This window comes from Elgaria multicarinata, chromosome 10, assembly GCF_023053635.1.
Source record: "Elgaria multicarinata webbii isolate HBS135686 ecotype San Diego chromosome 10, rElgMul1.1.pri, whole genome shotgun sequence".
NCBI classification, from domain to species: Eukaryota; Metazoa; Chordata; class Lepidosauria; order Squamata; family Anguidae; genus Elgaria; species Elgaria multicarinata.
In genome coordinates, this window is record NC_086180.1 from 59019079 (window position 1) to 59047040 (window position 27962).

Here is a 27962-nt window from a genome sequence, read left to right on the forward strand (position 1 = left end):
ATTAACCCCATGTTTACCATCCTGAGCTCCTAACTGTAGAGATAGATTGTCCATGAAAACATTCACACAGAAAAAAAGCTTACATTTCACAAGGTTTTATAAAGTGCATACAATTTTATTGGTCCTCATGGATAGCATGTTCTTATATAGTGAACAATGTACACCCATCAAAAGGAGTCAAGCAGACACTGCTCAAATGGAATTGAAAATGTAGATTATCCAGGTAATAATATCCAGAGGAGTATTCATGTGAGTCTGCTACAACTTCCCAAGTCACTCCATTACTGTCCGCAAAGTGGCCACAAAAAAACTTCAGCATAAGGTTACTGTATTATAATGTATTAAGGAATTCAGATTTCTCACCTGAATTCAGATAGTGGGTTTGAGCAAGATATAGTCATAGTTACAGTAGGCCTATTTAACTCAATAGGAATTGAGTTAGTCATGCCTGACTTAAATCCCATTAATGATTTAAGTATGACTAAGTTTGGAACCAACCCAATGGATCCAGCTACATGTGTAAATTAGGTTTCCAGTGCCAGCAGTATTGGCAGCACTAATTTGTGAGTGGTCACTGTAATTATTTTACACATACATTTCATTTTTAATATAATTGTTACAGTGTTTACTTTTTTTCATTTCATTTCCCTCTGACCTCACAGCTTACATTTTCTCTTTCTCTCTATCCCCATGTGTCTATATGTCTGCCAACTTAGGTTAACCCTTCATGCATTTGATGAAGTAGACTTGAGTCCATGAAATCGAATTCCATAATACATTTGTTAGTCTTTTAAAGGACTCGTCCTTGTTTTTACTATGTACTATAACTCGTTACTATAGCTCGTGACTCAAGAGGTATTAGGAAATTCTGTGAATACACAAGCTTGTATGTGTTTAGAATGTATATCCAATGAAAAAGCAGATTCTTGCCTACCCACTCACTGAAGGCCAAACTCCATGGATATTTTATTTTTTAACCCCTCCCCCCCCAGGAGTATGTGTAGAATTTCAGGAAACATGGGGGGAGGTTTAACACCCCTTCTTGTGGATTGCCATAGTCCTAATCTAAATTGCAGCTGCACATGCTTATTATACCAGCATAAAGAAATGAATCACACACAGCTAAATTATGGGCCTGTTCACACAACATGCTAAGCCATGGTTAAATTGTTAACCCTTTTGCAGCATGTGGTTAGTGAGAGTGTTTAAACCGTGGTTATGTAGCCACCATGGTTAGGAATTGTTCACCTGACATACTACTGTAAGTCATGGTTCACACGACACGCTAAGACATAATGTTTAGCTCAAAATGCTTAGCCATCATGGTTTATTTTTTCCCCATTCACAGTAGCACAATTTGGGCACAGGCTTCCTTTCCCAATTCACTTAGCAATATTTTTGCAGTAGGGATGTTCCACTCTTTACTGTGCACTATTTCACAGTTGTACACTTTCGATATAGAGCATTTTGGGCTGCTACTTTGCAGTTGTGTACTTTCATTTTAGCAGCTTTAAGAACTTTGGCTGCCACACCTTTGCAGCTTCTTCACTGCTACTTACAATGCTGGTAGCAGAGTCACTCAGCAAGGGCTGTGGGGTAGCATGGAAACATGTTGAAATCATTGATCTCCTTGACTCATTCTCCACCATACAACGGATAAGGCTGTGGGGAGCAGGCCATTCAATAAGGCAATAATGCATCTGGTGCTATAGCAGCAAGCAATTTTCTATCAATGTAACCATTTGAGAAACGGAGGACACTTCTCAAGACAAATAGTGGATGTGAGGGGACAGGTGTGGGGTAAACTACAGGGGTGTCATCCATCTCTTCCATTACAATTCTCTGAGCAGGGGAGAATGGAGAGGGGTGGGGTGCAAGCCTCACTCTTTCGCTGAGCAAGACCTACGTTATTATTAAGGATGTCCAGTTCTACTCATCCAACTCCAAAGTAGGGCGGTTTGAAGTGCCTTTTGACCCATGAAAGTGGATTTTTAGCTAAAGTGTGCTGCGGATGGACCAAAATGATTTCATGAAAATCCAGATGTAACCAGAAAACACTTCAGAACCCATCTCTGCGTAGATGGGCCCCTAGAGCCTGTAAAATGTTGTTTCCAATTATATGGGGAACACAAACTGATCCAACAGAGGCCATTCAGCATTCTAAAGTGTGTTCCTAATTGCCATGAAGCCTTTTTTTTTATCCAGACAAAGCACCAACCAACCAAATGATCTAGAAGACCATTATTTCTTTGTTACTGACAATTAAAAAAGATGAAGATCCTGGTATATTATATTCAGTTTTGTTTTTCTGACTATGAGCAGTAGCCAAATTACCTTATCATATCAGTTTATCAAGACTGTTGTTCATTTTCACAAGAAACTACCATCATCATACAACCCCCCTCCCCCCAAAAAATGGAATGAAAATGCAGGCAATAAAGTACGTGCAGTTATACAACTATTTCTTAAGTACCGAATTTGTACCTTCTATTGAAATTGCATTTTGAGCCTGCCTCTTTCCATAAGGGATACATATGCTGACATTCTACAAAAATGAATTCCAGGGGAAAGGAAAAACCAAGAAAAATCATCATTCACTCACCAGCCTTCTCCTTTTCTGTAATAATTGGCATGGCCTGAAAAAGAAGAAAAGGAAGTTACATTTTCAAAAAAAGAGTTCTAAAATAGAAATGAATGAATACACACCTCTGTCCCTCTCCCCAGATGTTCATGTGGTTTAAAATGAATGCACTTGGGAAACTGGGACCAGCATCACAGAGCAAACTTTCCCCATGACTAACACACACATTCAAATGGTCAGAGCAGGGCCCTGACCATATGACCATCAGAAAAGCACGCCTGCTCTCGTACTCTTCTCTGTTGCATAGCTATAGTTATCTTTATTTACATCTATCCACATCAGCGATACATTACACTTATACTGCAGCAGTCAAAAGATCCTAAACAACATTGAGATAAATGCAGTAAACACATTTCAGTAAACACTATGTAATGATCGAGAAGCCAGAACAATGAGCTAAAATGAGCATGAAACCAAAGCCAGGCATGAAAACGTTGTAACAGTCAATGATAAGTCTTCATAGTCATCATTAACACAAGTTTTCTAAACAAACAAACAAACAAACAAACAACTTATGTCCAGTGGTGTAGTTAGGTAATTTTAGATTCTGGATTTATAGTAGTGGTCTTATGAGACTTCTGCTCTTTAAATGGTCATGGGTGTTACTTCACTTACTTTCAAATGTGGTAAGCCAGCCAAGCTGAATTTCCACCTCATTAATTCTGTTGAGTGGAGATCTGCCCATAAGTCTGCTTACGGCCCAGACTTATGAGCTGCTGCTTGCAGAACTTCAGCTTAAACTGGTGAGATTGGACTGCCAACACACAGATACACACATAGAGAGACACACACGAGTCAAGCAAGTTCTTGATCTCGCCCAAGCAATTCAGTGCTGTCTCTACTAGCCTTGCAAAGATGTATCAATGCATCCATATTCCCCACTAAACATAATAATCTATTATTATTATTATTATTATTATTATTATTATTATTATTGATTTTCCACCTTGCAATCATATTATTTTACTACGCAGTAGCAGATTTTATGCCATGTTGCATTGCTCATGTGAGATGATCATCCACAGGAGCTGTTAATTGCACAAAAAGGCAGCCAAATCCAAAAAGAAATCCATCTTAACTGTCAGGGCCTATTAGCTAGAAAATGGAAGAGATCAGCCTGGTTCTTCTTACTTGCCAGAAGCTTCAGTGACTGTCCTAATTCCACCCAGCGTAGGCCAGATCTATACCAAGCAGGATATAACACTTTGAAAACAGTTTGAAAATGGTATCTGCAGTGTGTCCTGGGCCCCAACAGTTGTCACTACTGTTATATACCATTTTAAAGCAGTAGTGTAGATCCTGCCCTAGTCTCTCAACCACAAGCAGGACGATTAAACAGTGATCTCCTCTGGAGGACTGTCGCCTGCAGGCTCTCAAAGAACTATTAAAAGAAAGATATGTTTAATCCATGCTGCAATTGACCTGCAGTATTTTGTAATTGGGCACTTTTTATGGCCCAATTCATACAGAATTGTAAAGAATGAAATTTGAATCTCTGGAGACATTCAAATAGACCCAAGTGGAGCCAGCAGCAAAGTCAATTAAAGAAGCAACATTCTAATCTAATCATTCTAAGCTGTTAGTCTGTGGGCTGCCACCAGGTTTCATCCTGACCCCATATTTTTTAACAAGTATATGAAACCATTGGGGGAAGTCCTCTGGAAGTCTGGGCTGAAGTGTTGTTAGTATTATTTATTGGTGGGTGTTTTTTTTTTAAATACATACATAAATGTGTATATGTCCATAACAATGAATACATATGAAATGCATATATACAGACCTGCAATTTACTAGCAATCATACATAGGCTTCAACAAAAGCGGACTAGATATCCCAATAAGTATGTGTTTGAATGTGGCATCTATATGCCACCTATTCAAATGTTGAAATTATCAATCCCTCAATCTATTGCATTATAGGAGGTGAGCATTTATCCTTCTAATGTTGTAATATCAGTCTTTTAGCTGTTTAAGAGGGCATGTAGAATCCATTTACACTGACAATTCATTAATTTCCATCAAGCAAGTAAATAGTTTTTAAAAGTGCATACATCAATGAAAATTAAAGACTGTTCCAGTACAAAATTTATCTGTATAATAACTTCCTCCCACAAAGGAAAAACCAACTATGGCATATTTCCAAAACATATGTTTAAAAGAAACTTTAGCTACACTACACAACCAGCAATTAGCTGAATTATACAATGCCTTATTAAAGATACATTTCGCTATCCATTAGACATTTTTAAAAAAGCTTTTGCAGAATAAGATGCAGTCTAAGATTCATAGACACAGCAAAGTGGTGATCCACTGATTAGGCAGAACAGGACAATCCAGTTCCCTATTCCATTCCTGTTTAAAATCTCGTATATCATATTTATTCACCAATAACAAATATTTATTGACAAGCCCCAATAAGTGCTTTCAATAATTACGGAGACTCTGATGCTGTAAAAGCAGCTGGGTCAAACCTAAGCCAGATCTACACCTTATGTCAAATTATTATGAATGTGGAATAAGAGGCAGGATATAACACTATGGCCTTAGCTAGACCAGCGGTTATCCTGGGCTGATACCCGGGATCACCCCTGTGTGTCCAGCTGCTGCACAGGGGGTCCCGGGCTCAGGGAGGGAACCCCAGGATAAAGCCCTACACTTTGGGCTTGGTTTTTCCTGCGGTCTCGAGACTGCGAGCGTGTGGCTGTTTCCGTGGCTTTTCCCGGCTCCGCCCAACGGGGCTAGGGTGGGGGGAGTGGGAAAATCAAATTATTGTTTTTTTAAAAACACCGTATCATTCCACTCTAGCCCTTGTGTACAACCGGCCCTTTAAGAAAATATTTAAAAATGGCAGGCGCGATGCCTCTCTTCTTGAGCTCATCGCGCCTTGCGTGTAAACAGGGGTGAGATCTTGCATTATTCACAACGCGAGGTCTCCCCTTCTCTCCCCCGGATTTTCAGGTAGGTCTAGCAAAGGCCTATGAAAGTGGTACATGGAATGTGGATTCTGCCCCATCAGTTATCAGTGTACTGCAATACTGTTATAAAGTAGTAGTGTAGATCTAGCTCTAGATACTCACAAATGCTTCAACTGCAAGTATTATCAGTACGTGGATGATAATTAACTCTGCCTCTCATTTCCATCTACACAGGCTAGAAAGGTTTAAAATAAAGAAATAATAGAACCACCCTGGGCAAATCCAGCTTGCTGGGGCTTGTAGGACTTCTTTCTATCTAAAGATGTATATGATCATGCCCTTACTTATGTAAATTCACTTGTACAACAAAAGATGTCCACAACAGCTAATGCTATGCAGTACAATTAAGCATAAGAGAATCAGAAATGAAATTTGAGTCATTATGAGAAAATCCAAGTAAATTTTAAAAATATGACGAATAAATAGATAGGGCAAAGAAACATTGGCCTTCTGAGAGTAAGTAGTGATATAAGTTAAAGTAATGCAAGAGGCACTATTTGCTTGGGCACTGCAATTGGGAACATTTCCATATAGCTCTTGCCACGACGGTGTTTTGACACTCCAGGAACATCAACAGTGGTTGATGTAGCTACCTATTTGTCTGTCTAGTCCAGTATTGTCTACTTTGGCTGGCAGCAATTCACTAGGGTCTCAGGAAGTTCCTTTATCTGGGAATGCCAGTGACTGAACCTGGGACTTTGTGCATGCAAACCTGCCACTGAGCTATGGTCCTTTACCAATGACTCAAGAAGAAACACGCAAATGAAATAAAGCTGTCCTGTGAAGACATCTGCTTTATTTTCTCTTTACCAAGCTCTCTCAAACAGATGGATCTGCAAATGAAACCAAAATATTACATTTAATGGGAACATATATACACCTGTGTTAGAGAACAGTGATTTCTAATGGAACGGATGCATATTCTCTCTCAATAACTGCTTCAGTATTTGAAGAAGAGCAGATGCCTTTTGTATTCCTCTTCCTGTGAGTCATTACCAACTTATGCTCCCATGCACTCAGCTGTACCAATATATGGGATTTGTGAATTCACAATGGGATATTTCTGTTATTAGATATCCAATGTTTTTTTTAAGACTTAAAAACAACAGCAGGTGTCTGTAAATGGGAGGGAAGAAAGGTTGGATTGGGGTGCAATGATATGGAGTTGTCTATGACCGACACCTAGCAGGGCAGACTGGAGCTGAGCAAGGAAATTCTGGAGGGGATTGGAGCTTTATCCCAGCAAAGAGCCAGAAGAGAGGCTTACATACACACTGCTAATTGCTGGGTCACTGTCTCCCTCATCCCAAGTAGACTCTACTTCCAAGGAAACCCCTGGCAGCTAATCAAGCACTCCATCGATTCTAGGGTTTTCACTTGGTCTGCTGCCATTGGTCTTGAAGCTGGTTAAGTGGTGGTGGTGGTGGGAGAATCAAATATTGATGTAGGGTTCAGACTAGTATAGGTTTATCCCTGCATTTCTGTGGCTGACATGGGTTGGCCCAATTTCGAAAGTGGAATTCCTTCTCTCAATGAGATGGCTTCTGTCAAATTAGAAGGTGCCCTCCAGATGTTGCTGGATCCCAACCCCTATCAGTCGCATCCAGCATGGTCAATTGCCAGGGCTGATGACAGGTGTAGCCCAACAACATCTGGAGGGCCAAAGGTTTCTCATCCCTAGTCAGGACAGTTGAGTTCTTATCGGTTTTGTGATGGGATAACTCCCTTCTTTGTTCATAGAAGGCATGTGATAGGCTTCATCTCAAAAAGTAGGATTTGAGGAGACTGGGACACAGTTTCAAAAATAACACCCAAATAGGGAATGAAAATATATATTTTTAATTTTGTCTCTTGACTTTTTTATGAGGTTTTTTTCCTCATTTATTTTGAAATGCTATTATATCAATTCTGATTCATTTCAATAAATTCTTTGCCTTGGGTCATTCACCAAAACCAAAAAACCACCCATGATTTTTCTGGCCATGCATATGAGAGTTGACCAGATTTCTTCCCCAGATGTCACTGGGGTTATTTTTTGTTCTTTATATAAGAGGATTAAAATCAGTGATGCTGGGGCCTGGAACAACCAGAGTGGGGGCAACTAAGGATTTTTTTTTAAAAAAGGACTTGGGCTCTGCAGAGGTCTAGAAAGGGACTATGAGTTAGGTCAGAAGATAGTTCAGTGCACTTCACTTCTCCACACTTATATTACACCTGCCTCCCACCCCACTTTGGCTATCAAGAGCTTTCATTGGGGAATGATTCAAATTGGGGAAATGATGGAGGAGAAATAATTCAACCACTTCCCACAGCATCATGGGCCCCATCTAAGTTTGAAGGGGACAAGTCTAAAGTTGCTTTTACTTTTAAAAAGAAGAGAGGCAATCTTCTGCATCACATGTTAATTTGTGTCATAGCCTGAAGCTTGAACAGCAAGCACAGAAAATATGATATTATATCATTTAGACAAAACAAATGAAGGAAAAACATACGCTGAGTTTTTTTTTCTTAACTGACCCCAGAATAGTTGTTTTAAATGGATATTGTCTGTTTTTATGCTTTTTATGGTTTTAAATTTTGTATATTTGTTTTTAATGTTCAGTGTTTTTAATCTTTGTAAACTGACCAGAGAGCTTCAACTATGGGGCAGTATATAAATGTAAATCATCATCATCATCATCATCATCATCATCATCATCATCATCATCAACTATACAAATATTTGTTGAAGTAAAAAGAGTTTAAAAAACACCCTATTTATTTCTTCTGTCATTTCTAAGTGCAAAGAACATCAATAAAACAAGAGAATCCGTTTCATTTTCCTCAGCAACAGCAAAAGACGCTGAGGAGTGAGAAAATATTGTTCCGTCAGTTCTTCACACAAGCCCCATAAGACTTAGGGTTTGGAGTGGGGGAGGGTGTTTACATGCTTTGTTAACTATCAACGCAGTAGGATAACAAGCCTTACTGTTACTTATGAACAATGCTTGCATCTAAAAAATAGCTTCCAAATCGCTGTGGACCCTCCCCAATGGTTTCCATATGTTTTAAATTAATTGCATTCCCAGGAAGTGATTTAACATTTTTGGCAAAAGAGCAATTAAATGGGATTTTCCTGCTCAACCAGATGGGTCCAGTGTAACTTCACATTATTCCAAACTCCTCAAACCTGATGAAACAAAAGAACTGTACTAATAACTTCCACATGATCAAATCATTCACTGTTTTAAAAGAAAACCCCTTCCAGATCTTTTCTACTCCACATTGTTAGATATAAACAGAGAAACTGAAACAAAATGCCTAATTATGTAATCAATATTTAAAATAACGGTTCATTCTTATTTGTTCGTGTCCCTGGCAGTTGGCTATTATAGCATGCTAATTACAAGTGCGGTTTATCAATCATCAGCCCTTTTAACTGACTAATCAATTTGACTTAAATGCTGTTCAGAAGACACCTTAAACCATGGCTTTAACCATGGTGGTTAAGCCAGAAAGCCTTATTCACCACGGTTAAAGTCATGGTTTAAGGTGTCTTCTGAACATAGCCCAGCTTTCTGGCTTAACCACCATGGTTAAAGCCTTGGTTTAAGGTGTTTTCTGAATGGGGCCATTGTGTCTAAGGAAAGATTGGAACAATTGATTTGAATATAATGCACAACTGAAGTCTAGAGCCTCAAACTACAGGTGGCAAAAGTGACATGCATCTAACAACAACCAGAGTTGTTCTTCCCACACTGACTCTGATAGGCTCCTACGGCTATTAATTCTTCCTTCACCACATGTACTATACCACAGCATATTCCCAAATATCCAAGACAGGTGCTTTTTTGAGAGAAGATTATAAGTTTAAACAAATGCTAATGATCTATAAAGAGCCATTGATGCATAGGAAAAATCAGTTGGGGGCAAGCCAGCGATAAGATAGAAAAATCTGTAAAAGAGGGCTGATCTGCCAGCTAGATGCTACAGTTGTGTCTGAGAATATTTACTGGTGCACAACATATGGGAAATGAAGTTACTTTGATTTAGAGTGGGTAGAAGAGAAATGCAAGCTACAAGGTATCTGCATTCGGAGTCAGCTTAATAAAGAACACCACTATTCAATAACTCAGCTGCTGGTTTTTGTTTGTTTTAATAAAATCTCATCCACCTCCTTGGAAGCTGAAAGGAATACTTTGGTGTTTTAAGATTAGCTTCTTTCCCCCATTTCCTCTTTAATTGCTGGAAATGACAGGGGCATGTCAGCACCAAGGTAATGAGTAGAGGCTAGATAATATCTTTTCAGTCATTGAAAACCAAACCCCGACATCCAAACAGGCCAATCTGGATGTCTCATCCCTCATACACACCCACCCACACCACTCCCAAGGGGGATCCCCTCCAATGCTCAACATGCTGTTCTCACAATGGGCGACCCTTATCCAACCGACTCCTACGGAACACCAACACACTTGTTGGGATACACAGTGTTCCTCCTTCCTCAGAGAAAATATGGAGTCCCTGCTGGGACTGTTCCTGGTTGTCAGGTGCTCTGTCCCTAGCTTCCTTTGTAGTCAAGCTGCCAAGCCATTTTTCCAGTCAGTTACTTTTATTATGCAAACCACAAGCAAACAGGATTTGCTTCTGGCTACAGACAGTAACTTTATGCAACAATTTACAACAAGCTTTCCTATCAGGCTTTGCATAATGCCATGGGTTTTAGGAAACCCAGATGGTCCATGCAGAGGCAAAAACAAAAACAGATAAGGAGTCCATCCGATATCCCCTTTCCTTCAGTGTCCATCTCTCTCTCCTTAGGGGACAAGTTATATGTTATCTCCAGCTAGTGCTAGGTGGCTGAGTGTCCTACTTTACAGAAAACAGTCCTCTAGTTGATGGGCTGCCAGAGGACAGTCCTCTGTTTGAAGGCATTCTGTATTTGAGGTGCTATCCAGTTCAAATTTGGTTTAAAGATAAAGAATTATCAAAAGAGAGAGCAGGGGCCTTGAAGGAACACTTAGCACCTGGACAGCAGACTGAACAGGCAGACGGGTGACCTCATCACAGTTTTCCCCACTCTGGTGAAATGTACTGTATTTCTATTTAAATTATAGTAATTACTTCTAAATTTGCAAATGCCATTCAAATTGTTACTCTCTTTTATCCTCTTTTTGGGTGATGCATAAGTGGCCACCCTACTAGTGACAGTCAGCAACCTAGCTGCAGCATTCTGGATCCATTGTAGTTCCTGAACACTTTTCAAAGGTAGCTCACTTTGAGAGCACTGCAGTGGTCTAGTCTAGAGTTTACCAGAGCATATATTTTAGTGACTAGGTCTGCATTTCCTCGGAGCAGGCCTACCTGGTTTACCAAAGGTGGAACAGTCATTCCTAGCCACACTTTTTACCTGAGAATCAGGCAGCAAAGGCAGGAGCCACACGACTGCTTTATAGCGGTTTTGAAGTGCACTGACAACTGTCGGGGCCCATTGACACATGCCATATACCGCTTTCATAGTGTTATATCCTGCATGGTGTAGATGTGTCAATGGGCCCCAAAAGTTGTCAGTGCACTTCAATACCACTATAAAGCAGTCGTGTGGCTCCTGCCTTTTATATACTGCTTTCATACCACTTTCATAGTGCAATATCCTGCTTGGTGTAGATGAGCCCAAAGTTGGATTCATGTTTGAGTAGCACACTGTGTAGGAGGTACATTGAAATAGCCATCTAATAAAAAGAAAGCATTGTGCATACATTATCTGTGAGTCATCCTCGCTCCACCCCCACCTCCACTATAATAATATTAAATATAAAGCAGATGTAGTTCAATGACATTGTGGATTATGAATATATTTTAATAACATGAAACAGCCAGTTCAAGTCTCAAGACAGATATTCATTCAAGAGTCAATGGAAATAACCCAAATCACCAGAGTTGTGTAAGTACTCCTGAGGCTTTGCAATAATTTTTTAAGACTTTACAAGAAAATCATATTTGTAGGTATGCATATATTCACAGTTGCCAAAATAAAAAGGGAACATGAGATTTTAATTACCAGCCCTTAAGATACGATTGCCCTTTTATTTTCTAGTAATTAACTTTGCCAGATTTTCAAGTTTTATTGATGTGTTTGTGGTTGTAAAAGGTTTTGCAAGATAAACATTAGCTGAACAATGGACTTGTAGAAAAAGTTCTGCTGTTGTGTAAGTGAACCCCAACACAACCACTGTTGATGGATGAAAAGCATTACAGCTCTAGAGGACGGTCCATTTCTAAGCGAAATATGGCAGATCTTAGCCCTGGCCTTAAACTTTAGCACTCTGCTGTCTCTGGGAAGAAAGAAATACAAAGGGTGGAACTGTAAGTTAGACAAGCTCTGTTTTTACACACACTATCTAGTATTTAAGTATTAGCAGTTATCTGGCTGCTTTTTTGCACACAGAGTGAATTCAGGCCAGCAATTAAAGTTGCTGGTAACAGAATTGTTGCTGGAGAGACTGGTGGATCTCATGCAACATTAGCCATTATAAATAGTAGTGGGTGGATACTTTATATAGCATCAGCCAAGGATTGGTGGCCACAAGCATATTGCTCTCCCTATTGAGCCAACACCCAGTTTTCTTTAAAGCACAATTCAAGATGCTGGTTATTATAACCCATAAAGCCCTAACTGTCTTAGGCCAACTGTGATCTCCAAGGTCAGCTGAGGATGCTTTTGAAAGATTAATCTTTCCCTTTAAGAAGGAGCAGTTGCTGCTTCACAGAAACAACAGAGCTAGGAGAAGGTCAGGCTGTTTTAAAGCAGGCTGTTGTTTTGCACTTTGAATAAAACCCATTTAATCCGAATATCTGCTGCTTCCACACCACAAGAGCTTCCACGTCAGGGATTTACCATGGAGCAGCCAGGCTTAGGGCATCTACATAACATCATCAAATCTTCCCTTCTGCCTCACTATGGGCCTGTCTTGATGAGAGGTTTGCCCTGGGGTGGATCCGTAGTGGCGGCAGGTCAAGTATATGACGCAGCTGCCATCGCAGAGCCCTCCGAAAGCATTCCCTTGAAGCCCCACTTTAAAAAGGTCGGGCACTTACCCCGATTTTTTCAAGCCAGCGAAGGGGAGACCCGCATCTTCTATTTATCCCCCTCCTCTGGCTTTGCGAATCCTGATTCGGTCACCATCTGATTCGGTCACTGGTGAACCCTGATTCAGTCACCATCGGCAGCAACAGGGGGAGGGGACAGTGCAGCAAGCCAAATGGCTGCTGGGTCAACTATGCACCTCTGTGGGCCCATGGAGCAGCACAGTTAAAGAAAAACAGAAACACAAAAAACCAAAGTGGAGCCAAGTGCAACAGGCCCAGACAGTGGGAGGGGATGGCCAAGCAAGTCAACTGACCACTGGGCCGCCTCTGCGCAAAACTCTCAAAAACAAAGAAAACCCCCATTGCTCTCTCCTTTGGCCACTGGGCCACCTACCCGCCTTCTCTGGGGAGAGCTAAGATCAGACCCGTGCTCCCAGGGCAGCAAGGTAAAAGGGGAGGGGACTGAGGAGGGATGGGCCGTGCTGCAGCAGCGCCCATCCGGTGGTGCGGCAGAGCGGCTCCTCCCTCCCCTCCTGTCACAACCCCTGCCTTCTCTCCTTTGCATGGGGACAACGTGAAGGTGCGTAAATGTGGGGATTTGAGGGCTCATGCCGCTGTCAAGATGGGGGCTATGCCTTCCCAGTTTACTTTTCATTTCTTTTTAGAGATCAAACATTAAAAAAACATGGAGTAGTTGCACAGTGTTGCCTGAATAGATGTGTGGGCAGAATTGGCACTTGGGTCTATTGCATGGTCTGGTCCCTCTGTCTGTGTCTCTGTCCTGTGTACTATTGCTGGTTAGCACCTGCTTCAGGTGAGGAGGTGGCCTGCCTCCCAAGGCTTGTGTGAGAGAAGGGTTGTGGTGATGATGGGTTGGAGTTCACTGATGATCCGTTGCAGTGGTTTCAGTTGTGAAGTTGGAAAATTTGCTTAACCCCCCCCCTCCCGGGCCACAGGATACAGTGTATCCTGGCCTATTCTCCTCCATCCCTTCCCCACCTACTGGCATGGCCCCTTTCCCCTCTCCCCAAGGTCATGACCCTAACCTTTAAGAGGAGCCACCATAGAGGGAGTTAAGATCTGAGTGGGAATTTTTAACCTCTGAGGTTGTACTTCTGTCTACAGCCTTGGAGGTGAAAATCCCCAGTCTAGGGGCCATAGGACTGCATCCTAAAGCAAACTATTTTACTGGCACTTACTGACAACAACAACAACAACAACAACTCTAGAGTAGAAACTTTAACACTTGGGAACCTGTTCTAAAGATTTTGTATTCCGGATAGACAAACAGAATATGCAGGAGGCCAGGAAAGAGTCTCTCAAGTTAACGGCTCCAACTGAATATGAAAAGCTTTAGTGAAAAGTATTGCATGGATCAGATTACTCTAAAAGCTAAGTTAAGAGGACTGATTTAGATCTTTTCTGTAAGGGAGCATTATGGAAAAAAGAAAAGAGTGAGACCACAAAAAAGTCTGCATGATTTTGGGGTTTTCTCCCCCCCGCACCTTGTGGCAGAGGGATATACAGATACCAGGGTCAGAAAAGCGTACCCACCCAGTCCTAGTGGGAAATTGGTGCCTGGGTTTGAAGTAGGAATAATGGGAGAATTCAGTGCCTTTGGCCACCCATATAGCCAAAGCTTGCCAAGCACACATTTGTATAGAAAACATGAGGTTCAGAGACGTACAGAATAATTACCCCTTTTATTAAAGCAAAGTAACCAAGATCTACCAACTGCAGGATAGATTTACACACTGCTTTGTACATTCCTTGATATCCATACCACATATATCTACATAAATACAAGCAATTCCACACTGAAATTCCAATAAGGTACAAAATTCATTTGGGCATGGTACATTTAAATCCTCCCTTGAAATCCTCGTGATTTTTCCCCACCCCCAAAACTGCTTCCCATTCTTTGCCTGACCAAGGCCATGTCTAAACCAGCTGTTTATTCCAGGATAATATCGAAGTCGTCCCTACTGGACCACATGACGCACAGCTGATCCTGCTGTGGTCTCAGATCAGCCCCTCAGCTATTCAGGAATATAGCTGACTGCTTTTGTCACTTTTTTCCCGGCTCTCTCGCTACAATCCTGAAGTCCACAGCTGGTGTGCCCCCCTTTGCGAAGCTGTTCGGTGTGAGCTCCTGGCTCAGTGAACAGCCAACCCACTGTCTGGGGCATGTGCATGTGCATTAGCATGTTTCATCAATGAGTTTTTTTAAAAAAAATAAACATATCTCTGTGCAGGAGCGCATTTTTGATGCAGTACCTATCTCCCTTGTCTGCGCTGGTGCGCATCTCTCAGGAGTAACTAAGAAAAATATTCCATGCCCCGTAGCTACCTGCCTAGTCCTGCCCATTTCTGCCGATACACATTTGGAACTGCTGTAACAGGGCCCACGTGCTCCGCAATGGCTCTCCTTTCATTGCAGGAAAAATCGGTGGCGTGTGCCTCAGGAGCACATCGCAATCATCCCTCTGCCATTGCGAAAGGGCTGTAGGTGTAGATTAGGCCAAAATATGCAACAAAATTCCAGCTTATACTTATGTTGTCCTCCTTTTGGCAGTGTAAATGCCTCAGGAACATGCTGGGACTGGTCCGGGGCTGCTGCCCACGTGGAAGTTGTACATGAAGCAGTTGTGATTTACTTTTGTAGATGAAATGTCCCACACTTATGAAAGCAGCATGCAGTCTAGTGAAATGGTTCAGTGGAAATAAAGGGACAGGTTTCATGTATTCTACGTTGGTCGGCAAAGAACAAGCAAACTCCAGTGGTACTCCATGTTGCGACAAAGGGCGCGTTGTGATGGGTAACCAATCAAAACACATGGTGCATTGATTCCATCTTTCCCTCCTGAAGCTGCAACCCTATACGCTCTTACCCCAGAGCTTCGGCTATGGGGCGGTATATAAATGTGATAAATAAATAAATAACCTGGGAGCAAGTCCCATTGAACATAACATAACTTACTTCTGGGTAGACATCCCTAGGACTGCACTGTTAATAGTGTTTTGTGCATGTGTGATAAGACGAAAAAGTGGAAAAAGGAGTGGGAAAACACAGGAGGGTTAAGAATGGGACACACAATCATCTGGACTCCTTGTAAAATTTCATGTTTGAGGCAGAGCCAATGAAAAATAAAAGCCTTGTCTGGAAACACCCAAAAGATTAAGGCCAACTGGGATGCCTAAAATGCACACTGACTTCAAATGTAAAGATAGCTCTCCTTTCTCTTCTCTGCCTTTCTAATCGCATAACATTCACATATGCACACAAATATCCCAGAGACTTCCAAAGGCATGTTCACTATTATGTTGGGAGTCATCCTTAGTCCCCTCAACAGGCCATTTCTCAAGCAACTATGCCGTGTGCTGCAGCATTAGGTTACACCTCATAAATCCCTCTTGACTTCACTGGGGCTACAAAGCAGGGCAGGTGGGTTTAGGACTTTACTCGAGACCTTCCCATCATTGTTCTGTCTAATGGAACTGGCATTAAGCTTTGCTTTGTTTTAATTTTCCCACTGAGACTATGAGAAAAGAACACAAAACAGCATGATTGCTAGTTAGCAGGCTTCAAACCACCAGACGTGCAGTAGAAACAATAAGAAAATAATTTAAACAGCTTTCACGGCTTCTGTGGGAACGTGGGATAAGGACATAAAGAAACCAGAGGCAATTATGAAAGAATTTCTCTTGTGCTTTGTAAAAGAAGCCCCATATTCGTGCAATATGATTTATGGAGAGCACAGGGGCCACCTGTCTTTCTGGAAGGCGATCCTATGGAATTTCATGGTCTAACTGGCTGATAATATTATTAGACCGCAAGACAGCAGGGAATGCAAATGTGTGACAGTTTTTACCCCCACTAAAAAGGGATTTTTATTTTTATTTTATCTTTGCTGGCAGAGAATCACAACACAATGGAGGTTGGAGGAGAGAAGAAACATGATTCATTTGCACGCCTTAGTGCTGAAAAATCCCAGTCACACTGAAAATTAGAAGCAGATAGTATACATTATGTTTATCAGACTTTTCTACTGTGGTTTCATAAATGAGAACAATTTGGACTGGTGTTATTTGGTTAGGCAAAGACCTTTAGTCATGATGGGCTTAGTGTGAACTGGGACTCAGTAGGACTCAACCACCCAATTTGTTTGACCTTGGGGATGGCAAGATAAGCCAGTACCGAATCTGGGTTTTATCTGTAGTGTGACCACAAAACAGAATTCAGGCCAGTGCTACGCAAATAAAAGCAGGCTCAGTTTTCAGTGGCTCCTAGTTACAGTGGTACAGTGAGGAAATTTTAGACTTTGGACTTAATGGTCTTATGGGGGAGGGAGGGCCTCTTTAGAAAGTGCGTTACTTCACTTACTTCAAAGTGTGGTAAGCCAGTCCTGCTGGGTTTGGAGTTCCTCCTGCTCATTCTGCTGGGTGGGGCCCCAGATTTCTGGCCCAAAGTCCTACCCTGATAGCACCACTACCTAGTTAAGCTCTATGTTATTCTTTTAGCTCTACTTTATTGTTAGCTGCCTTGAGCCTAATTTTAGTGGAAAAGTGGGATATAGCTTTAATAATACATCTATGTAAGGTGCAGAAATTGGACTGAAGTTGGCACGGCTATCTGTGGAGAAGCAAACCCTGTTCCTGCAAATAAATTGGTTTCACTGAGGGAGGCGTAGCTCCCATACCCACATTGTCATGAAGAATACATCTACTTAGAATCATAGAATCATAGAATAGTTAAGCTGGAAGGTGCCTATAAGGCCATCAAGTCCAATCCCCTGCTCAAAGCAGGATGAATCCACATTACAGCATACCTGACAGGTAGCTGTCCAGCTGCATTTGAATCCCTCTAGTATGAGAGAGCCCATTATTTCCCTAGGTAATTGGTTCCATGGTACTGCTCTAACAGTCAGGAATTCCCATTCACTCCCATTTCTGCTCTTTTCTCCTGTAAAGTGCTACACAACGTCCATTATTGTGATCAGAATAATATCTCCTTCGTGACCACTTTCCAGTGTGAGAGAAGGACCCCATGGGTCGTCAAAGTATATGTGGGTGGGGATGGGAAATGTGTTTAAAGGGGGGTGTGTGTGTATGTGAGAGAGAGAGAGACAGAGAGAGAGAGAGAGATGAATTTAGAACTGGCTACCTCTACTCTCTGCTCCACATTACCCCTTAGCCTAGAAACAGCAGCAACTAGGCTTTATAAACATGCTATGTTAGTTCCAGCCTAAATCTCATATGAAAGAGGCAAATCAATGTATTCACATTTCTTAAGATTATAAATTCAATACGGATTTGGGGAGTTTCTAGATACTTGTTGAAGACAGGTGAAAAACATTGGTAGAGCCAAGTGTCATCAACGTACTACTGTTATTGCAGCCCAAGCCTCTGGATGAAAATTCCCCCAGAAGTTTCATGTAGATGTTAAACAGCACAAAGGACAAGGTGGAGCTCCATAGCATCCCATATGCCAAAGGGTGGACCAGAAGTTCCACAGTAGACAACACCTTTTGTCACCACTCCTCCAGGAAGAACCAGTGATATGCCAAATATCATGCCTCCTAAGCCCATTCTTGCCAAGTGATCCAGAAGTATACCATGGTTATACTTATACCATATTAAACATGCCTGAGAGGTCTACAAGAACGAATAGAGTCACACTTCCTGATCTATTCCTCCAACTTTCCTTTCCTAATGTCTGATCTGTCCTTCAGATTTTGAACTCTTGCCTCTGAGAATAATTATGAGGGTTGCTTGTCTTTCCTAGCCTTTGGGTGTGACATTTTGAAGATGCAGGACATTTGGAATGGAGCAAGACTCAGAGGTCATTAAAAACAGCTGAAAGTTGACTCAGAATTTCACAATCTTTGCTAAACCACAGGATTCCTACCAAAGGCAAAAGAGCACCAGGGACCAAGTAGGGAATGTCCCAGAGCTTGCAGAACAATTGCTCTGCATTCAATCTTTAATCTCTCCAGGCCATCTCCTGTAGAACATCACATGCTCTAATCAGATTGCACAAAATTATCATAAAAGTGAGATTAATAAGTAATGTTGCTGAATGTGATTATCATAATTCCATATTCATATGACTTCCATGAAAGCAAAAATCTCAAAGGCAAGAAGCAATATATTTATTTCATAATTAGAACTTTTTCATTGCTTTTGTTAGCTGGGTTTCTTCTGAATCTACCCACCTTGCTCATGTGTCCTTAAGTTAAATAATTTCTAAAAGATTTTTCAGCATGGCTAATAATTGTTAAAAACATATCACTAGAGTGGTGATACTGAGCTGGACCAAAACCTTCCCCCCTGCCATGTCCCTGATCCAAATCAGGGATCCCAGTGTCTGTTATTTCCAATGGAAGTTTTCTTCCCACTGCAAATAGCAGGCACAGGGGCTCCCAATGCATGGCAGGGATAAAGGTTTAACCTCCCCCCACCCTCTCTGCATGCCATCACCCTGATCTGGCTTGGCACCCTTGCACTAACTATTTTCTTTAAACAGCTACACAAAACTAAAGATGTGAATAACATATAATTTGTGTCTGGCCAAAGCTGTACCCCTATGCACACTTATCTATCCTCATACCCAGGCTGTACAAATTGAAAAGAATCCACTATAACTGGACAAGCAGGGACCAAAGTTACATCCAACTAACCTGTATCAATCGCGACATCCAAGTTGGCACGGGTATGACAAAGCATTGTGCAAAGTTGAGAATGAAGCACCATGTCAGAGAATAAGTGTTTTCATAAGCCTTGAGAAAGATTTGTTAGTCATTTGCTTTGCATTTCATCTGAGCCCAATGAAAATTGCCATCCAAGGTGGCAAGGACGCCTCTTCCTCGTCTCTTCCCAGGCAAGCTACACGATCGCTTTGGGGGCGCACTAGGGGCACATGGAAGCACCCTCAGTATGACGTGTAGAATCCCCCCAGGAGTCTACATCTTACCATTCTTTAAATCTGCATGAAGCAGAGAGTGAGGAGGTCTGTTTTTCCTGGGGAACAGCCAAAATGACCTCTCTATAAGACAGCCCCACCCAGACAGCCTCTCACCTTCAACGGGTTTCTCCCAGCACTTATATACAGAAGCTATAGTAATACCTCACCTCCAGTACTGATGAAGCTTTAACTGTTTCACCTACAGCTCAGGAAGCAGCCCATGGGCATTATGGAGCAGTAACCCATCACACAAAATAAGGCTTTGGCAGTATATAGATGAGGAAGGGGAAACTCTTCTTTCAAGGGCTGAAGTGAAACATGGCTCAGGGGATCTAAAATTACTGTCCCAGGAACACAGGAAAGGGTGGCCAGGTGTCCTACATTGCAGTCTTCTATTTCGGGCAGCTGGCAGAGGACAGTCCTCTATTTGAAGGCATCCTCTATTTGATGGGCTGGTAAAAGATAAAGATTTATAAGAAGACAGAGCAGAACCTTGAAGTTATTCAGGAACAGCTAGCAACTGCACAGCAGACTGGGCCGGCACACAGGTCACCTGGTCAGTCTGCTCCACTATGGTGGGATGTATTGTATTTCTTTTTAAGTTATATTATTTCTAAATTTGCACATCTACACATACATTTCCATATGCAAATGACATACAGATTAGTGTCCTTTTATGTCCTCCTTTTTATTTTTTTTGCAATGTGACTCCCTTCTGAGGCTTGTTATCACCCTGCTGTTCCTCTCTTTCTACTTTCTCTGTCTATTTGGTTGGTCCTCATCCTAGGAAGCTCTGTATCTTTCACTTCACCTGGAAAAGAGGCATCATTGACCCAGGATGCTACAATGTATGCATCTATCCTTGGTTGAGAAAGCTGTTCCTGCATCCTCAATGTATACCTTGCTGCTGTAGCGAATTCAGCTCAATTCACAGCTTTCCTATGGGTGGCAATGAAGCTGTTTTCTACAACAGAACAGTTTACATATGCATGGCTAAGAGCTGGAGTGGGGGTGTTAATGCAAAGTGGTAATAACTGAGAATAATAAGGTTGTAGGAGCTGCCCCTGAAGAGAACTGTTGTGCTTGCTTCTGTCTGCCAGAGTAAAAATAGGCTGTTTCTAATGAGGCCTATAGGGAAGAAGAGCTATACATTTCACAAATATTTGAAAGGTGTCCAGGGACATTTTCCAGCACAACCGTAGAGCAGAACCCAGACAAGAATATTCTTCGAAGTATAAGGAGGGAATGGAACATGTTAAGCTACCTAGACTAAATAGGGAGCAAAAGTTCAGGTGCTTCCTTATGGAGCTGGCAGCCCTGCTGTCTTGAACGGAAGCAATGATAATCTCAACTTGATGCGGTTCCTACACATCCCCAGGGTCTTCAGCCAGGCAGCAATGTCTGGCTGGTTGAATCACTTAACACTTCTTGACAATCAGGGCTCCTCTGTAATAGCAGAACAAAGCAAAAAGAAAACAAATACATATGCTACCTATTGAGGAGACAATCTTAGGAGATGGGGCACACACAAACAACTCAGTTTATTCTTTGACATAGGGCATGTCTAGATAGGGTGATATCCTGGGGATCATCCTGAGATTGTCCTTGTAAGTCCACATGACACACAAGGGATCCCGGGAGCAGGGAGGGAAGATCCTTGCATTTCCCTGGGATATTGCCCTACACTTTCCCCCCGGTTTTCCTCATGGTCCCAGGATGATCCCGAGACCATGGGAGGTGTGGGCGGCCACCCCGGTTTTGTCCTGGCTCCTCACGAGTAAACACGAGGAGCCTGGAATCGGACATGGGGCATGGAGCTCTTCAGGAGCTCCGTGCCCATCGGGGGTGGGAGTGGGGGAGTGGGATTATTATTATTATTTTTAAAAACTTGATCTTTTCGGTGGAAAATGGAGCACTCCTGTGCTCATTTTCAATTAAAAAAAATGGTGGGCGCGATGTCCTCTTCCTCCTGGGACGTTGTGTGCTGCATGTGGATGGAGGGGGAGGATCTCACGATCACCATATCACAAGATCCTCCCCCTCCCTGGGTCTAGACATGTCCATAGAGAACCAACCATAGCATGGATGTGTGGCATACATGGTATTATGCCAGTGCAGTTTGGCCTGTAATGTATACAGTGAGGCCTGTTATACTGGAGAAGTCTATGGAGCCACTGGAACATTCCAGATTCTGTCAAGTCTGTTGAAAGCAAGTTCTGAAATGATTCTGGAAGTACGAGGAGGAACACTGGACGTTCACTAGACATCAAGAAACAAATTTCAGGTCCATCAGATCTTTTCAAGAGTAATTCTACTCATTCGTGTGTGTTTTTAAAATGTAAACCTTTTATTTTCTAAACACACAACCCTTTCAGAAGGTTCTGAAATCCCAACACATGTTGAAATACTACTCTGCTTTTGCAATGGCAAAACTTCATCATAACTTGTACTTGGCAGTAAATGACTAACTTGCAGTATGAAGAAAAAATGTGCATGGATGTGTGTGGCAAGGATGCACAGTGAGCCAACTCTGATCCTTCTGCACAGCCCAGGAATTGGCTGGAAAAGGCATTTAGCAAGTTAACTCTTCTCAGATATTTTTTAAATTAGTATGATGCTACTGTTATTAAAGTATTAGGTCCTGGACTGGCTGGCCTCTGCTAAGTTGTTAACTCTGGCCACCCAGTTTGCTCTTACATCTAGAAGAGAGAAAATATATTCACTCAACTGTGAGTTTTTATGTCCAGGATATTTTCTTCACTGATGTATATCAGTGAGTTTTATATTTATTTTTGATATTTTGGATGACACAAGTGGTCTGCAAGAAAAATCTTTGTACTCTTGGCTATATACGATTCAATTCCTGCCAGGGCTAAACATGAAACATACACACACACACACACACACACACACACACACACACACACACACACACACACACTCTTCACATTAGATAGTTAAGTAATAGAATAATTTACAGTAGACCAAGTTTGAAAAAATCCAAAATGATTGAAACCTCCTCAAATGTGAGTCTAAAATAGAGAGAAACTAATTTTCCAATCCATGTGTTCTCATGCGTACAAAGATTGCATGCAATTATTTGGTGCAAGTGGGTCCATGTTGAAGTCACCTCCTAATTTAAAATGAATGGAAAACCACTCTGTGCAGGGTGTTTTGCGAAGTTTTTGCACCTGGATCAAAATCCTAGAATTAAAGTGGAACCTAAAATTGAAATTTGAAATATACAATACCACCACCATGCATCACAGTACTTTAACTAGTACTGTGTTATATCTGGATTTCCAGGCATACATATTTTTCCTAGGTGTGTGTGTGTGTGTGTGTGTGTGTGTGTGTGTATACACACACACACACACACTTCCCTAAAGGGAGTATTATTATTATTATTATTATTATTTATTTATTTATTTATTTATTTATATTACACCATCAATGTACATGGTGCTGTACAGAGTAAAACAGTAAATAGCAAGACCCTGCCGTGTGGTATACCTTACAAGGAAGAATTTTAGGAATAAAACAACAACAAATTCAAATTTTATGTACAGACATACCTTTCTTAATTCCCAACAGAAATCTATCAAAATCTATGCTTATACAAACTTTTAATAGAATATTTTCCTTTAGAGAGATGTTCTTCCTAGTAAATTCTGAGCCTGGAAAAGTTCTTAGAATGACAACATTTTTCTATTCCCGCCAATAAAATTCTTTACCAACCATAGCAGTGGAAGCCTTGAGGCCCAGTATTGGGGAAAAGGCGGAATAATAATAATAATAATAATAATAATAATAATAATAATAATAATAATAATAATAATTTATTACCCATCCCTCCCTTTGGATCGAGGCGGGGAACGACATTAGTACAGGAATCAACACATCTTAAAAATTCTTGATTTTACATTGATCTGGGTAGGCCTGCTGGAAAAGGCTAGTCTTCAAAGCTGCCTTAAAATCACACAGAGAGATAATTTTACGAATTTCTTCTGGCAGGCCATTCCACAATCTGGGGGCGACAGAAGAAAAGGTTCTCTGGGAAACTGATGTCAGCCTAGTCTAGGCTGACTGAAGTAAGTTCTCCCCAGAAGACCTGAGTGTGCGGGGTGGACTGCATGGGAGAAGGCGATCCCGAAGGTAACCTGGTGGGAATCTACACTATTGTTATTATAACGTTATGAATCAGCAACTGTGACGCAAAGCATCACATGACCCTCTGTATCTTCAGTTGTAAATGAGTTGTACTTACCTCCTCGATTTCGTTGTCTCCGTTCGTTGTTGCTCATTACTAGCGCTTATTTAGAAATCATGTGCCCTGTTCTAATGACGTTAGCTCTTCTCCGAAAATGTTGAATTGAGTGATCAGCCAATTGCTACCCTGGGGGCGTTTCCACTTCCGTTCCCCGCCTTTTTGCCTCGTGGATGACTGCAGTAGTCAAACCTATCCTCCTCAGTGATTATTGTTGTTTGATGGAGGGGGCATGAACGTCAGGTTTGTATTGCCCAGAGTCTATATATTAATGTTTTTTGAAGCTTTTTTTAATTTCCTTTATGTTGCTTTCCATTGTTCCCTTATTTTTTTCTCATTTCATTTAAAAATTTCTAAGAATGTACTACCTCTCTGCTGCATACTGTTTTGTTCTGTAAGTGTGCTTTAAAACGCTGCTTATAATTCCACGGGCATTGCTGTATTTTACGTAATAAATTCACTTCTTAAATTATTTTTTTGGAAATCACTAATGTTTAAAACTGTCTTCCACAGTACTTTCTTATATCTTTAAGTTCTATTATTAATCCTTGGTATAGAAAGCAATGTTGTTTGTGGAGTAGCATTAATGTCTTCTGTAAAGGGGATTGCTGAAATCATGGTGTTACTTTTTTGAATATTTTCTAATATTAAAGTCTTGTATATTAAAACAATGTAATCGAAATGAATTGGCCACACTTCTTTTTTATAAATTATTTTTGCCACTATAGCCTTTTGCTCTGGAATTTTCCCTATTTGCTCTGGAATTACTATTTCCAATTTGCCAGGTAGTGTACTGGTAGGTTCATGTTGGGAACAAATCTAAATAATAATAATAATAATAATAATAATAATAATAATAAATAATAATATTATTATAATTATTATTATAAGAGCAACATTTTTAAAAGGTGCCTTGGACAGCTTCTTTTCAAGTTCTGACTGGTTCTGACTGAAACCTCCACTGCCCCTGAGAGCTGCAGTATTATCTTCAGCCACTAGGGGCAGTTGTCTCGAGCCAGCAATTGGGACACTTTCCCCTATTGGCTGAAAATAATACTGTAGGCTTCAACCTAATGGATACATCAGCATTAATTAAAATGAATTAACATGTTTTAAAAACAAAATAACCCCGAGCCCTCGGGTCCTTTTATTATGCTGCCACCCAATGACCCTCATTGCTGTGCCACCAAAATGTGTGGCAGCAAAAAAAAGTATTGATTGACAGTGGTAAATAGTTCACATTTAGCTTCTTATTGCTGCTAGAAATTCCCTCTCCTCTCCCCTTTCTGGGGTTTCTGATTTAATACACACCAGGAGAAATCACAGGAAACAGGCAATATTCCCAAGACTTCCTGTGCTTAAAAACTGCAGGACCTTTTTGGTGTTTGCTCCCTTTGGCTAGGAAATCTGTTTCCTAGAGCTTCCAGAAGGCAGATAAGACATGGCTTTTATAATAGACCTTCCCGGACATACACATACATACCTGGCATTGTTAGATTGTGTGTGTTTTTAACTATATTGCACGTCCTTAGGGAAGGATATTACAGAGCTGGAAAAAGTGCAGAAAAGGGAAACTTAAAAGATTAAGGGGCTGGAACATCTCCCCTATGAGGGAAGGTTACATCAACTGGGATGGTTTAGCTTGAAGAAAAGGAGGCTAAGGGGAGACATGATAGAGGTGGAAAAAATGATGCATGGTGTGGAGAATGTGGACAGGGAGACATTTTTCTCCCTCTCTCAAAATACTAGAACCCAAGGGGGGTCATCCCATGAAACGGGTGGGTGGGAGATCCAGGACAAATAAAAGGAGGAGCGCAGAGTTAAACTATGGAACTCACTACCACAAGATGTAGTGATGGCCACCAATCTGGATGGCTTCAAAAGCGGGTTGGATCAATTCCTGGAGGCGAAGGCTATCCATGGCTACCAGCCCTGATGGTTGTGTGCTATCTCCAGTATTCAAGGCGGTAAGCCTGTGTGCACCAGTTGCTGGGGAACATGGGTGGGAGGGTGCTGTTGCACCATGTCCTGTATGTTCATCCCTGGCCGATGGCTGGTTGGCCACTGTGTGAACAGAGTGCTGGGCTAGATGGACCCTTTGTCTGATCCAGCAGGACCATTCTTATGTTAAGGGGAGGAGAATGGCCCTAGGGAATGCAACTTAGTAATCATAGATAGCTCCATACCAGAGCCCTTGCCCGACTGGTGCATCTCTGGGGTTGGAGTCTAAGGATTTGTGGATGACTCCAAAACTAGAGTTTAGCATGAAGCCTCTCCCTCCCTCAACTTTCTCCACCAGCAGCCACTCCCACAGGCTGACCTCAGAGAGAGAGAGAGAGAGAGAGAGAGAGAGAGAGAGAGAAGGGGGAAAAGGGGGCATTCCACCAGCCCTGCTGAAAAATTCATTTTTCCTCTTCCCTCCACATTTGTCTTTCCTCTAATGTTGTTCCCTGCCTCGATCCAAATGGAGAGGTGGGTAAGAAAACTGGGCTAGGCTGGTTTGTGTCCCAATGATGTGCTGATACCATATGTACAACGTATGTATACGTGGGGCTGCCTTTGAAAACGGTCCGGAAACTTCAACTGCTACAAAACAGGGCAGCACGCTTACTAACAGGGACTGGCCGACGAGACCACATCACGCCAGTCTTTTTCCAGCTTCATTGGCTGCCAGTCCAGGTCCGGGCCCAATTCAAAGTGCTGGTATTAACATTTAAAGCCCTCAATGGCTTGGGGCCAGGCTATCTGAAGGAACGCCTCCTCCTGTATGTACCAGCCTGGACCCTAAGGTCATCCTCAGGGGTCCTTCTCTGCGAGCCCCTGCCAAAGGAAATGAGGCAGGTAGCTACCAGGAGGAGGGCCTTCTCTGCTGTGGCACCCCAGCTGTGGAATGAGCTCCCTAAGGAGGTTCGCTTGGCACCTACATTATATGCCTTTAGATGCCAGGTGAAGACCTTTTTATTCTCCTGCATTTTAACAGTCTATAAATACATTTTAACTTGGTGTTTTAAATTTGTAATTTTGCATTGCTACTGTTTTTATCTGGTTGAGCTTTTATATTGTATTTTATATTATGGTTTTATACTGTTGTTTTATACCTTGAATGGTTTTAATTTTTGTGAACTGCCCAGAGAGCTCTGGCTATTGGGCAGAATAGAAATGCAACAATAAATAAATAAATAAATAAATAAATAAATAAATAAATAAATAAATATAACCCTTTTGTGATGAAGCACTTTATTAGGGTGACCAACTGTCAGGATTTCCCTGGATTTGTCCTGGTTTTTGTTCTTTCCATGGTGTCAGGGGGGATTTTCTATAATTTTCAATAATGTCCTGGAATGATACACCTTCCTCTTTAAGGCTGCCATTAGCATGGCAGAAGGGAATGGCATGCTTTCTTGAGGCACATCATTCCCCCACCCTGAGCTCCAATTGAGGTCTTAAAGGGGAAAGTGGGTCATTCGTGGACATTATAGAAAAGGCCCCAATTGGAGTGGATGGTGGTGGTGCAGAATGAAATCCTTTCCCCTCCTCCACTCCAATCGGGTTCTTTAAGGTGGCGGGGGAATAATGTACTTTCTGCAGGACTCAGAAAGCTGCTTCCCCCACACACACTAGGTGTCCTCTTTTTTGGTTTCCCAAATATGGTCACCCTAACTTTATAATATTTCTCATTACGTTAAGACAAATTTGAATGCCAAGTGAAATTTAGAATAACTCATTCGGAAAGTCTGTAAGATCATATTCTTAAACCATTTCAGTACTTTTGTAAGTTTCTCCCCTAAGTCCACTTATGCTCTCTGCTGTGGTATGCCCAGAGGTAAACATCTATGGAAACTATTTGCTATGCCAATCACCAAAAGGTGCCAGAGCGCTCACTGTCCCTATTCTAATATAGCCAATTCCTGCATATCCCTATGATGAATCAACATATTTATTTACCCTTCCTCATAAGTCTTCCAGTATGAAGTAGGCAAAAACCACCCACTATTTGTGGATGGAAAAAAAACCTCTACTCAGGCCCCACCTCCAAAGGAAGTGACTG

At 41.6% G+C, this 27962-nt stretch overlaps 1 protein-coding gene across 1 annotated transcript in view; it reads right to left on the reverse strand.

Annotated features, from left to right (window-relative positions):
- The window catches only part of DLC1 (DLC1 Rho GTPase activating protein), a 290227-nt gene that overhangs the window by 179026 nt on the left and 83239 nt on the right, over positions 1-27962 (reverse strand). Inside the window, exon 5 of the mRNA XM_063135176.1 lies at positions 2603-2636. Within this exon, the coding sequence (XP_062991246.1) occupies positions 2603-2636 (34 nt within the window). The remainder of the gene's footprint in view (positions 1-2602; positions 2637-27962) is intronic.